The sequence below is a fragment of the Aythya fuligula genome, chromosome 7 (assembly GCF_009819795.1).
Source record: "Aythya fuligula isolate bAytFul2 chromosome 7, bAytFul2.pri, whole genome shotgun sequence".
Taxonomy (NCBI): domain Eukaryota; kingdom Metazoa; phylum Chordata; class Aves; order Anseriformes; family Anatidae; genus Aythya; species Aythya fuligula.
The window spans coordinates 35,338,886-35,353,420 of record NC_045565.1 but is presented as its reverse complement, the minus strand read 5'-3'; the positions used below and the strand labels follow the sequence as shown (position 1 = coordinate 35,353,420).

The 14,535-nt window shown below is 42.4% G+C and overlaps 1 protein-coding gene across 6 annotated transcripts in view; it reads right to left on the bottom strand.

Moving 5' to 3' along the window:
• PTPRE (protein tyrosine phosphatase receptor type E) overlaps positions 1 to 14,535 on the bottom strand; it is a 91,800-nt gene that overhangs the window by 15,398 nt on the left and 61,867 nt on the right. For 5 of the 6 annotated variants that reach the window (XM_032190738.1, XM_032190735.1, XM_032190732.1 and 2 more), the window contains 9 exons: positions 11,286 to 11,388; positions 10,934 to 11,007; positions 9,386 to 9,522; positions 4,975 to 5,065; positions 4,153 to 4,229; positions 3,989 to 4,025; positions 3,404 to 3,501; positions 1,734 to 1,853; positions 375 to 535 (listed from right to left, as the gene is read on the bottom strand). In XM_032190738.1, the coding sequence (XP_032046629.1) occupies positions 375 to 535; positions 1,734 to 1,853; positions 3,404 to 3,501; positions 3,989 to 4,025; positions 4,153 to 4,229; positions 4,975 to 5,065; positions 9,386 to 9,522; positions 10,934 to 11,007; positions 11,286 to 11,388 (898 nt within the window). Of the gene's footprint in view, positions 1 to 374; positions 536 to 1,733; positions 1,854 to 3,403; positions 3,502 to 3,988; positions 4,026 to 4,152; positions 4,230 to 4,974; positions 5,066 to 9,385; positions 9,523 to 10,933; positions 11,008 to 11,086; positions 11,243 to 11,285; positions 11,389 to 14,535 lie in introns of those variants that run through there. The other variant, XM_032190737.1, reaches the window with a different exon arrangement.

Here is a 14,535-nt window from a genome sequence, read left to right as displayed (position 1 = left end):
AGCCTTTATTTTAAAAACTTCAAGGCATTTAATGGACGATTTACATAGCAAACTAATTTTATTGTGGGAAAAGTGGAGGATGAATTCTCAGAGGAGCATTTAGTGGCAAAGGTCACAGATTTGTATTACAAGTCTGTTTTTCTGACAAAGAGCATATTTATACCAAAGATCATCCATGGATAAAACAAAACCTTCTGTCTGAGTATTACAGTGACAGCAAAGACCTATCTTTTGAAACTGTTCTTACCCCTGGCTCTAAAAAGCTTAGCATAGTAAGCTCGTAGCCTATTAACAAAAAATAAACATTCAGCCTAAATATTCCGTGTGTAACTCCAGGCCAAACTAATGGAATGGTTTGAAGAGTTCAAACCTACCTGCAGTGAACCACTACTGGCCCAGCATGGGCAGGATTCAACGTTTTGACTTTCTTCAGGAATTTCAGCATCCCAATAGGTGTGAAAGGCACTCCGAAATCAGGCCAGCTGGTGAAGTGAAGCTGTGTGACGAGCCTCAGCGCTTTACAACCATCATGCAGCTGCAGGGAACACACAGACTGAGTTGGACATCTCATTTTCCATGCTGAGATTTATAAACAAACTCCCATGATTATGACTTGTATTCCTGCAACACCTGGATCCTGACTCAAGGATTAGACACTTACAGCATATGTACAATATAAACACGGAGTAGAATTACCATATATTCTTAAAATGCATGTTTGCAGAGAAAAGTGGAATAATCCCAAATTAAGATATGTAAAGTACAAAATTCACAATTCATGCAAATAATTTCAAGTCCTTTTTCTCTTATAAAATCCTCATGACACTTCTTTTAGCAACTTCACTGAAACTCAGAAAATTCACTCTAAACATTGAAGACCTACATCACCATGAGGTGCCGCGTTCCAACTTTAGCAAACTGCTTTATCACAAAACCTGAAAGATGGGGATAAACATTTCACATCAACACATTAGAGGACAGCTATGAGTATTATCCACTGCGTCACATGGCCTGTGTGGATTATCAGCACTCTGTATCATACGTGAAAAATAAAGTGAAAGTAGTTCTATATGGCTGGACACAGCTTATCAGCTCTCACTAGACATGCTACCTGAAATAAATATTGTGATTCTATCTGAAGACTTCAACCTGCATTACTCTGTAATTGCATTACAAACACAGCAACCCCTCTTTACGGGGTGAGGATCTCTGGGAGCCTGTCCCTGTAAAAGGCAACACACTGTGGATGTGCACGCAGTCATCACCTCTGTCTCTCTTGTGATCTAAAGCTTTCATTGTGCTGAAGACCAAGGTTATGAGAGAAGCCAAACTCTAATGCTGTCTGACTTTGGCCAGCCAGTATCCAGAATCCACAGACCACTCCAAATGCCCAGCTATATTCAAATTCACTCATTTATCTATCTATACAATTTGTCCCCCAGAAGTTCATCACTCTGCTCCTGTTCTCTTTCCTTGGTAATCACAAGAAATGCTGTGGCACTTGGCTACAGGCAAGAAGAAACCTGAGCAGAGCCTATTGCAATTCATTAAATGGCTGTGGCCACGATGCATGCTGTCACGCAGAGCCAGCCAGCCCAGATGCAGCACAGCACCCTTCTTGATTTGCAAATATTTAATCTACTTTCCAAATCTATTTTTTTTTTTTTAATTTGGCATTGCAACAATTTGCTTGAAAAGTTAAAATGGATGCAGAGAGGAGCGTTGTTACTGACCGACTGGACGCAGAACTTGCGAATGGTGTAGTCCACGAGAACGATGCAATCTTCCACCGACACGCGGATGTTCCCGTAAGTCCAGCACCCCTGATCAGGCCAATACTGATAGCATTTCTCCTGTACAAACACACAGTGCAGTTTGTAACGCTGAATCTGACTTCACGGCTGGTCACACATAAAACAAGGCAGGTATTTGAAAACTGTGCGCAGAAGTGCACATTAGAGTATGTGGAGTTAGTCATCTGACAGAAGACAGCTTTAACACTTTGCCAGTGCTATCGATGATTAAATTTATGCAGAGAAGGGTGTGAAAAGCTTTGAAGCTGTTTTTTAAACTATCCAGATCTAAACCACATGGGGGGGGGGGGGGGTAGGGGGGGGCTTTCTGATGATAGAGAGGGAACTTTGATGTCTTGACCCTTTATTTTTAAGCTTTGGGTGTAGCCAGTGAGAAATGTGAGGGAGTCCTTATGTAGGAGTCATCAGGAACATCGAGTTTTAACAGTTTAACAATTCTGCTTTCTCACACTGGAAACAAGCTCTTCTTACAGACTGCTTTGCAGTTCAAGAGCTTGATCAAGCAATGCTACAACTAACAGTAAAATAAAGCAGAAGTACCACGGTGAACAGGCAAAGGAGAGCCTTTCCTCATCACTGCTATGAGATGAGAGTACCTGAATTATCTTTTCTTTCTTGTTTCAAATAAATAAATAAATAAATAAATACAAACCAAAAAAAAAACACTTATGAAGGCTAGTGTGCCATTTCCCCCAAGCCATGCACAACCCACCACCATCCTGAGGCAGGTGCCACTGTCACCACCACAGCACAGCTGGCAGGAGAGGTCGCCTCTGAGCAACAGAACAGGCACCAGCAAGCTGCTGGGCTCTGCCTGCTTTGCCTCCTGGCTTTCACAGCTAACAGGGAAACGAGGTTTCCTTCTGGTGTTTGATTTGGAGGACCTTAGGTATTCATACAATAAGGCTGTGGCACAAACAGCATAGCAAACTTTACCCCAGAAGGAAAAAAAAAAAAAGAAAAAGACTACTTAAGGATCTCTTGTCAAAATCTCGTGATGGTGCACTTCCTTAATGCTTTGACTTAGCTTCTAAGATCTCCGAGGCAGGAAAGAAGTTAAATGTTTGAAGCTCGTTGCGTCTCGGTGCTCAGCCAATACGCGCAGAAAGTCTCACAGGAGGAGCACCGCGCGCCGGGGGAATGTGGGAACAGGAAGCAGCAGAATCGCTCTCACAAGAGAGCAGCCTTGTTTTTCAATTGTTGTGTGCATGCCCCAGAAAGGATTTTGAAGCATAATACTCAGAATACAAATGAATAGCGTTTTTCTCTTCGTTTCTAACCAAAACCACCCACAAGTGCAGTCCTATGCTGACAAAAAACAAAGGCACAAGAATGTGCCTTTGGCTATGGGTGATGCAGGACAAAATCAGCTAGGAGAATTTCATCCTCAAGATCTACCAGCATAAATTTGGACTTTGGGAAGCTAAAAGTATGTTCATTAGCAGGCACTCAGATGAGCTTTCAGCTCCTTTTAGGGGCTGGAAAAGGAAGTGGTCAGATACACGGCTGGCCAGGTGCTGAGCAGCCGCAGCTACTTTTGGATCACAATGTTGGTAGAGACATCCTCTGTCACGCTGACAGCTCCTTACCTCCTTCCTTTCTTTCAAGTTTGTTAACATGACGATAACTGCAGACTTCTGCTCCCATATCATCCGCCAGAAGTCATTGACCGTTTCTTGCTTGGGTCCTGCACACAGAACACAGCTCTGCTCAACAGATGTGCCAAAGACCAGCAGCACCACGGGATGCGCCAACATCCCCTGTGCTGGGTGCCCACCCAGAACTGTGTTTACTACAAACTACTCATGCTTTGACCCATACTGCTTATTTCTTAAAAACAGTAACACTAATACTAAATAAATAAATAAATAAAATCCTATTATCTTTTACACAATTATTTTTCCTCACCCAAACCCCCAGATGAGACAAAAGAAGAGAGAAACAAAGTGGAGATGGAAGTGGAGAAAGGCAATTCTCCAAGCTAAGAAGAGTACCTGCAGGTTGAAATGCAGTGGGTGCCCCCATGCTCACTTCACTTTCATTTACAGTCTAACCTTTAAAGCTCACCTCACATTTGGCCACCATCTGAACCCGAAAATAACCTTTATAAAACTTCTAAAATTAAATACATTCAGCCATAAAATGCACATAATAGAGAGATGAGAATGAATTACCTTGTGCTGCTATGAATTTATTCTTTTCTTTATAACCCTATGGAAATAAATATCATAGGAGTTAAAAAATGAAATGTCAGTGTGTGCTGGCAGAAAAATGCCTATTTAATATTAATTTACAGTCAAAGTTAGCAGTTTGGCTAGCAGTGGAAAACTGAACTTACATCTATATATGACGCATTAATGTAGTCTGAAGGTGGGACTCCATCTATTTGGGACAAAATCACTCTGGAATGATCATCTGGAAAAAAAAAAGGCATTACAAGCACATTTGCATTTGAATCAGTCTTCAGTATGTTACTTCCTTATAAATATCAGGACAGGCTTAGCATCAGCTGTCTTCAAACTGCAGGCTGCACCCCAGCTATCTCAGAGGTGCTCTGCTCTGCTCCAGCTAAACCCTGTGGACACCACGAGTGGGTTTTGGTGGCCCTTCACGTCCTCCTGCCAGAGCCTGAGAACGGTGACTGTACGTGCACGCTGCAAAGCGCCGCACTCTCACAAGGGTTTGTGGCTGCGAGAGCCAGACCTGGAGGAGGACATCGCTGCCCAGAGCGGCTGCGGGGGCTCTGCTGAACTCAGCAGCAGCTGCGTGCTGTCCCCAGCTCTCATCAAGAAACTTCCTCCACACAAGTCTTGCTTTGTCCTCACACTTGAGAGTTACTGGGACTGCATCTCCAGAGCAGTGGAAGCCCAAACTTCACTCTATTTTATTTCAAGCCTGGAACACCAGTTTGATAGTCGTTAGGTAGAACACTAAGTTTTTATATCACAACACCTGATTAACATTATAGAAAAACATGACTTAAGATGATCAACAGCTAGAGACATGCCACAGCAAAATAAACAGGTTTTACAGAGATATGAAGAACACCTGTGACCAGTGAGATTATGTTACTTGAATATTTTCAGCAAATGAACACCGCCACCATGCTCAATGCCAGACAGATAAAGCATCTGATTTAGAAGAAAAGGTAATGTCTTACATGGAAGGATGTTAGGGTATCTGTTTTTCTCCCTGTTTTCTTCCTTGTTTGCCATTTCAAATGTTCCCTGCACATATCCAGGTGTTAATGACTGAAAAAAGACACAAAGAGTCATTGTGTTATAAAATAGCTAACTGCTGACTGCACACAGCATAGGAAAAATCTGCATTTCTACATAATGCCTCTCATCCAACAGAATTAAACATATTTTATTTTTTTCCAAAAAAATAACTTTCATTACTCTAAAACAGGAAACCATGGCCTGGCAGATTTCAGTGCAGAAAACGAGTTCAGCAGTTTTGAAAAATAAGTAATTTTTCCACCAGAAATCACAGTTATTTAGAAGACTGTTAAAATCTGAGCTGCTGCTTTAAGATGCCATCTGCCATCATGATTCATAGCGCCGTGACCCAGCCATGCGGATGCATCGCTCTGTCGAGCTCTGCTCCAATAGCTACTTTTAGCAATAGCAGTTGGTTCAATAACAGAAACAGGGTTTGATTGTTAATAGCTCAGTGCTGAGAACATGAAATATCAACCGTCTTGTCCAGATCTACAGGTGAGGCTCCAACTCTGGCAGAAAGGGAGGAATAAAATAAATCACAATTCGTTAGTATTGAAGCTCAGAGCTCAGTGTAAGAGCACAAGTAAAAATTTTGCTTGTAATCAGCAAGATCTAAGGCTGCAGATAAATTTAGTCAGGCTTAAAAAAAAAAAAAAAAAGTCTTTCAGAACAATCAAATGAAAAGCAGAAATGAAAAATGGAGAGGAAGATGGTGAAGATAAAAAGAAGGAGGTGCCAGAGGTGGTAACACTCCATCTCCACAGTCAATGCTGACGGAATACCATCACCAAGAGGTCACGGGGGCTTCCCTGAAAGCTGGAGAGATATGGCTGCTATGGAAAAGGCCCACGGAAAAAGCAAGGAATGCTGCTCATCCAGAAACACAGCATGAGACTCATGTTCCCTGTGCTTTGAGATGCCCTGCTCATGACAAACAGTGTAAAGGAGCATGGAGGTCCATCAGGTTTGGTATGTTTATCTCCTCAAACAATGCTAGGGTGTGTTGGATCACAGTAAGGTAAAATCCCAGCAGTTTGGGAGTGCAGAACCTCCTTCTCCCACCCCCTTTCTACCTCCTCCACTTCCCCCAAATCTGCTCAGCCTACTCTGAATCACTTAGGGGAAGGGAAAATTGGGAAATGACTGTATTTTAAGAATTAGCTTAAAGCAACTGTCCCTGCTTGTCTGTCATAAAGCACTGTTTGGACTTTCCCCTTACAAACAGAAATCAGTGTTGTCAGGGTTACATAGCATAGAAAGAGGGAGGAAGGAAAGGAGGGAGGACCTCACCAACACAGAAAGAACAGCAACTTGCATTTCTGTTTTTTTTTTTTTTTCTTTATACCACCTAAACTTGTGAATGTAAGAGAAAGAAGGCTAAAAAAAAGAAAAAAAAAAAAAGAAAAAAAAAAAGAAAGAAAAAAGAGCTACCAGTTAAAAAAGAAAGCTACTTCTAGTAAACTGCCTAATTCCTTATTCAATTGAAACCCATGCTTTTGCTAATTAAAACTAATCAAAGCACATTTACAATTTTAAGAAACAGAAATTGAATTTATGTTTTGCATAACAGTAAATAATTAGCACTCATTCTGAAGATAGCCAAAAAAATTCCCAATGAAACGTCATGTTAGTCCTGCATGTTTATGTGAAAAATGCATGAAAAATAATTACTACTCCACAATAATCTTTCCAGTCCCTGCTCCTTACTTCTGCAAGGCCACAACACCTCCATGGACACTTCCTAACGTTGCACCACGCTGCCTAAGGAGTGCTTTGGACCCCATGCAAGGACGCTGCCCATTTCAATGGGCTTCACAACCCAACCCAACCATCTCCAGAGGGGAGGATGGGAGTCAGCAAAGATGCACTTGATCATGTCCTCTCCATCCTCCTATGTGTCATGAGGAGATGATGAGTCTTGGTGGCACTGGGTTGTCTGCCCAGTGGGTACGGGGTCACTGCGATCTTATCTGCTCCCACTTCGCAGGAACCCTAAAAAGCTCTGCAAAGTGACAGAGCGGTATGACCTATCCAAGCATCAGCACATTTTCTCATTTTTTTTTCACTGCATGAACCACAGGGACATCTTAAATCAAAATTAAAACTTCAAAGGCAAATTCTTAGGAAGGTTTTCAGACATTAATCCGAAGATTGAGGCAATGACCTAGCCATCATACACTTCAACAAACAGCCAGCTCATTTTGTGTTATGGATAATAAATAGAGGTAAGACTTATTTGAGGGACCAATACAGGAAGGAATTATTTGTTTTGTTTTGTTTGTTTGTTTTGCTGTGAAGAAAGAAAACACGCTTCCTAGTGCCCTATGTATACACAGGAATCAAATAAAATTAATAAAACGAAGATACCGAGGGCAGGAGACTGCTATTTCAGTGTACAAGTGCAACTGTGCAATTTAGGGTAGTTTAGGCTTTAAGGGTAAAATCAAAAGCACTGAAGAACACAATAAATCTAACAGAACTGTCCTCAAAAATCCTTTCTATCTGCTGTGCACTGCTTGCCTACCAGTGCTTGCTTTTTTACTTCCACTAGAAAAATCCCTCGGGGCCTAACTCCTCTGGGCGGTGCAAATGCGCAGCCGCTGCTGGCTCGCAGGAGTGCCAAAACATCAAAATCAGCCCAAATCCATTTCAAATTCGCAAGGAAGAGACCTTGTATGTGTCTCCTGGGACATTATATAGGCCCGGTGAGGTAATCCCGTGGCCAGCCTGCTGGGCTGGAGCTGCCATGGCCTGGTGCCTGGCGGGAGCTGAATTCGGGCCTCTGAAGGAGGGGCTGGCACGTAGGCATCCCATGCTGGCGGGTCTTGATTTCTCAACCATTTTCTTTCTCACATTGCAACAGCAGAGTTCTGTTTATCCATTTTCCTGTTTTATGTCATAATATTGATAACTAAAGTTCAATTTTCACCTTTCCTTCCCCTCTCAGGCTTGAGCAAGCAGCACATACAAGTCCGCAAGCAGCCACAGGCAATATAACGGGGAAAAAAACAGCACAAAACCCATCAAGCAGACGTTATGTACCATCACCCACAGTCACTTACAAGCCTGCTCTACACATGCCTGTTCATTTACAGGTATTGGACCACGGTTTTCAGACTTGGAGCTTGTGTGCAGACAGAAGCTCACCCGCTCGCAGCACGATGCAGAAAACGATCCAAGCAGAGCAGGTTTTAAAATAAAAATAGATTGCTTGTTTCACTCCTGACTGTGGAACATATTAATCAGGAGAGTCAAAATCCACAACTGTGCATCTTGACAAATTAGTTTTCACATTCATTTTGTCGAGTTAGATAAATATCTCCACAATGCTGTGTCTCTTGCAAGGCAAAGAAATTATACCTTTTAAATATACCATCAAACAAATTGCAGATATAAATATGCTACCAATTAAGAAGGTAACATAACAGGCTGTCTAATTAATGCATGCATTGGCTTTGACAACTCTGTATTTGACATTTAATCTACTGCTCTGTGCAACTTGCTTCTGCTGCTAAGGCAAGTGAAGAGAAATAATGAAAGTTTGGTAAAGGCTCATGAAATAGGCATGCGAGGGCTGGCTGGCAGTGCCATGTTTCACCATGGACACCGGTCTGCAGCAGCTCACCACAAGCTCTGGTTACAACTCATTCTCACAACCACACGCAGCTGTTTGGGTTATGTGGGGAAAACAGAATCTCCTTTCTGGCTAAGGCAACGCTTCAGAGAAACCCTCACAGCTGAGATACTTCATGGAAACGTATCTACTAGGGCACCACGACCTACGAAAAGGGAAGTGATGGGAGGATAACAGCGAGCAAAAGGTCAAATCACCAAAAAAATCCCAAAACTCATTAGGGCAATATTACAGGCCACACTCTTTTACCCTAAGTACTTCCCATAGAGGTGAGGCACTCGTAATAATTGCTTCCCCCTACCAACAAGAAAATCAAAGTTAACGAGATTCTTATTCCACTTTCCTCTCTACCACAGACCTTCTTTAAATGCTAACCTTTCAGTTAACCTTTCAGATTTTGCCACAGGGCAGTGCGAGCAGGTGTGCAGAGGGGTAATGCCCGGGACAGGAATGCTGAAGCAGAACATCCCCCTCTTCAAATGCCCCAAGCAATGTAATAAAAACAGCATTTTGGCCTCAAAACTGACCCAGACAAAATTAAAAAGTGTTAAAGGAGGACAAACTGTACCGAAACACTCACACAAGGTATGCTAAGGTTCTGAGATATCAGCATCACACACATATTTTTTAACAAATTGTTGACATTTGTAGACATTTTGATTTTCTCCCTATTTTTCACGATGCAGCTGTTCACCCCAAATCTGATGACTTACATTGAACTCCTCCCGGAACAGTTTCCCTTCATCTGCTGATCGGATCCTTATTTCCTCTTCAAGATTTTCTACTGGAATAGGGAAATACTTCTTTGGGCCCGAAGGAGACCTGCTGAGCAGCATCACCCTTTGCTGTTCTGTCAGTTCAAGGAAAATAAATGTTAAAGCCCTGTTCAGAGCACACCAATAAATTAATTCAAATTGCAAATTAATTACTATGTTGGAGGATGTCAAAACATACTCCTCAAAAGAGTGATAAAGCTGATTTTAAATGAAATAAGAAACCAAAGCCACAGGCCAAGTGACTTCTTCAAGACACACTCAGCTCAATTAGAACCACTACTGGTAAAATCAATGGTTTCTGTACCAGATTACAGTGCGACCAAGTTTTGTTTAGGAAAGAAGAAGGTTCCCCTTCTGCTGAGGAACAGACAGCAACTGAGAGCCACTCTGTAGCACAGCAGGGACTGGAGGGACAATTTTTGGTATTTATCCGCAGGAGATACAACTGGATGACTTCACACATAAGGCACCTGTAGCCTGGCAGACGAGCATGACTTCCAGCAGCCAGGCTTCGAAACTAAACCCTCCCATTGAGTGCATGAACCACTGATGGACAGGCACAGAGAAACTCCAGAGCAGGTTCAGCAGGGCTTGTGCACAACCGCCGGGACTGAACAGGAAGCACCCGGGGTGTATTTAGAAGCCTGACTTTCTTGATGTTTTCTTCCACAGTACTTTAACCAAGTCTTCAGTTCATATGTAGCATTGTGGATTTGTCAGAAAGAACCACTGTAACTGTTCCTTTTCATTACATTTTCCTCTTTGTTATGGCCACAAAATTTATAAGCAAGAAACTAATGGCTCCTCCACATGTACTGTTTGAACTTCCTGAGCCCCACCGAGCCACCAGCCCTGGGGGCTCCCTGCTCAAGGAAATAAAAGCAGCACATTCAAAAAAGCCAGGGGAAAACATTTACCAATTCCTGGGAGTGCTTTATTTTAGACCAACTGGCATACAATACAGCCCTATCTCATCCCCTTGCTTGCCTGTTTATGTGCAGGAACAACCTGCTACTTTCACAAAGAGTTAAGGGCTTTTTATTTTATTTATTTTATTTTGTCTTTTAAGACAAAATATTGCAATCCTTTCTCTTAATATAATGATCACAGTGCCAGAAACTTGAATCTCAGTCAGCATCCTAATAAAACATTTCTAAAGAACCTGAAGAACATTTACTAAGAAGTATTTGCTGCATCACAACATAAAATGAAAGTTATTTAAAACCAACGCCTGGAAGTTAAGATAAATAGATACAGATAGATTGATAGATAGATAGATAGAGATAGATAGAGATAGAGGAATAGATGAGCATGGACCTCTTCTGATGTTTTTGTTTTTACTATTTTCTCTTTATTAATAATCTTAGAATTTACATTATAAAATAAGAGGCAAGCATAATTAATGCTTGAATAATTGAATTCCTGATGAACGACAGTGTGCACACACACAATTCACACAGACAAGGAAAGCAAATCTCTCCTTACCTTGTTCTTCCAAGATCCCATTTGGCATCTTTTTGTCACCGGAGTTCACAACAGCTTTCCGATGTCTTCTGAACCTTAAACACACACGCCGCGTTAATCTGAGAAACTACGTTTAAAGGTAACATGCATTTTCCCAAATCAGCCTTTACCAACCATGTAAGCCTGGAGAAGCTGTTTCTGTTCATCTTTCCGCGAGCTGCTACGGCGAGAGCCGCTAGCACCACGGCTCCCTGCCCTGCGCTGTGATGGAGGCTCCTGCCGCACCATGCGCACACACGCTTTCGTTTCCTCATTAGATCATATCAGAACAAGACTGAACTAGTTCTGCACGCAGAGCTCCACACAGACGTACCTGAAAAAATAGCCAGCCAACAGAATGAAGATGATGAACACCAGCAGCAGGATCAGCATGGAAGTCAGCAGGTCCCTGTGTAAATTGTTCTCCTCTGTAGAGTCTGCAAAATGAAAGACAGTGAATGTGAAGCAGTACAGATGCAGACTGCCTCATCCAGCACAGGCAGGACCAGCCCGGGATATCAGAAATCGTTGGTTCTACGCAACGATCTGCTTGCACTTACTAAAAAGCATCACAAAATTTATTTAATATATGCAAAGCTGAAATTAAAAGCTTTTTCTTTTTTTCCCCCCAAAGGCACACACGCACAGAGCACTCTCTATCTGTTGCTGACAGTGTCACGTATATTTTGGGGACGACTGGTTAGCAACAAATTTACTTGTAATTAAAATAAGTTTAAGTGCTGCAAGGTCCTGAACTACATTTGAAGCCCATTCTACACGTTTCCATCTGCAAGTACCCTTGCGCGCAGCAGCTGCTTCTCAACCAGCCAGAAATCATCCAGAAGTGCCACCCTTTCCTTAGACTTTATCTACTCCAAAGGCATGGTGTCTGTTTAAAACACATGCAACTTATCCAATGTGACATGCCACAATGTATGCAAATACAGGCAGGGATTTTTATACATGCTCAGAATGGAGATAAAAACAAATCTATGTTATATCCAGTATGAACTGCAAGTCTCACCCTTCTGTTAAGTGTTTTTTTTTTTCAATGTATGTGGCACTTCACATTTCAGTTTCAATGTGCTTTCTGTAACCTTTTAATGCTACTGAACAACATATAACACATTAAAAACACACAAAAAACAGAGCATGTTTTGTTTAAGCAAACAAAACTCTCGGCCTTAGTCTTCAGCAAGCAAAATACAGCCTTGCTGCCTGTTTTTCCTTCCGACCAGGCTCATAAACTCAAGTTTCGGCATCGGGGTGGGCAGATGGGGTCAGGAATTATTGCCCAAAGCTTGTGCAGGTGGACAGAGCTCTCCTTGGTCACAGCCAAATGAGATCCCTGCAGTAGCAGCCCTTGCTCGTGGTATCTGCCAGTATGGGTCTTGGGACCCCCACTTCTCCATCCGTACAGCAGCCTTCCTCAGCCTTCCTCATGTGCTCTTTTTGTCAACCTTCTTACCAACATATGCTCTACCAAAAAGAAGGCAGTTTTGGTTCCTGGTGGCTTTCTTTTCAAACTGTATTAACACATTCTTAATGAGTTCCTCACAATTTCTACAGTGGTCTTTGAATGTGGAGAGAGGCAGCAGTAATTCTAACACCTCTTGCATTCACACTTACCTAAACTCTTTCATTTTACTTGCAGCGAACACTTTCTGAATAGGCCACAAGCCATGACATAAAATATCATTCAATCACAAGATTACAATAATTACCTAAAACTACAAAGTGGTCCTCCTAACAACACCAGCCCTGTATCAAACGATATTTTTCCACGTCGTGGGTAATCACCGCTTCAAAACAAATGAGCCTAGTCATATTTAAGTCACGGGTGAGAGAGCAGGAGGCAAGCTTGATTAACACTGTTAAAAAGAAACTCCACAAAGAGGGGAAAAATAAAATTTGGAGAGAAGAAATGTGAGGTTTTGCAAGTAGCATATTAGGGCCTGGAATAAAACCTCCTTTATAGGCATATCCACAGGGCAGACAAGGAGAGAAGCTACCTCAGTCAACATAATAGCACGAAGAAAGGCAAGGCAATAAAATGCACGAAACTTGACATTTCAGTGGTATACGAAGACAAAAGTGACAGGCATGACAAAATCGTAATCAGAAACCAGCACTTGACAAGCTTTCAGAAAATCACTATTGTAAGAAGTGTCTGGATGGAATCACATCAGGCAGAAGCAGCCTAACAATTTCTGTGTAGCACTTCGCAATACTGAACTCTCTATAGAAACAATGATCTGGCAAATAAAGAAACAAGAAGTATGTATTTGCCTTTCACAGGCAAAATGAACCGCTTTAGCCCACTTCTGTAGTTTGGAAATTTGAGACTGAATATTTCAGATCCTCCAGGATTTGGGGGTTTTGGTAGTTCTTATAATCGGTTCTGTTTCAAGATGCCTAAGACAAAATGACAGCAAAAATTCTGAGTCACGGGGGAATTAAAATTTCCCGCAGTCCATTACACAACACAAAAGCCCCTGTCTCTACTTTTCCGAAGAGCTGACACATCTCACACCCTATTTTTAAGGGGACTTTGGAAAAGTGATTCATGAACAAGGGCCACAAACTTCTTCCAGTGCAACCCTGGACAGTGCAGCCTCCTGCCAGAGGACTGCCCACGTTTCTTTCAGCACAGGGCAGCCCTGCAATGCCTGGTGCAATTCTCTGCATCAAGATCTTTCCTCTCCCCCTACAAGGAGATGAGGTCAAAACCCATGAGTGGCTCTTCCTTCCTCATTTGTGGGCACATCTATTTCTGAAGCCTTGCAGTGGCACATCAGTGGCCTCACCTCTGCAGAGCCAGCATGTAAGGCATTGCATGTTTTTAAAGAGTTGCATTTATTACCTGCATTTTCTTCAGTGTCTGCACTGGTGATTTTATAAACACAACCAAAAAACTGCAACAGAAAGCTGTGACAAGGCTTAGGCCATTGCAGGTTCACAGATGGAAAGATCTTTGGCCAAGATAACTCTCTACGTATTAAGTCGGATTTTAGTGGGAGACTGAAACAGAGATGTGAAGTATTTCTTTAATCACTGCTGCTTCCAAAGTTGACAGCTGAAACATGAGTAAGTACATGCAGAAAAGGCAGATGTCTTCTAAAGCATCTTCTGTACCACAGCCATGCTGGGAAAAATTTCCTGCTGCTCCAACACAAAGAGAGCAGTGGCCCCAAACCGCATGGTTTTCTGTTCACAGCTACATGGAAACAATTGTCTGGAGGGTACATTTCAGAACTACAATGAAATAGGGACTTTGAACTTGGCAAAGGATGAGTGTTGTCACCAGAAGGATGGTGACAACCCCTCGTGATTCCCCTGCCACCCACCGAGTCTGACTCACGGGTCCTTCCCTGCTTTATTCCCTGCACTGCTGTCCCAGTTGTCTTTAAGGCTTTTTCTGGAAATGCATCACCATTTCCTCCAGGGTTAGGATGTTCCTAGTTTCAGTGTGCTAGCGTTAAAAACAAAAGCAACCGCAACAAAAAAGGGAACTAACGGCAGTATCTACACAACAGTGCATGTCCTGCTGTCCCCCTACCATACTCCCTCCACAGGTTTGCTCC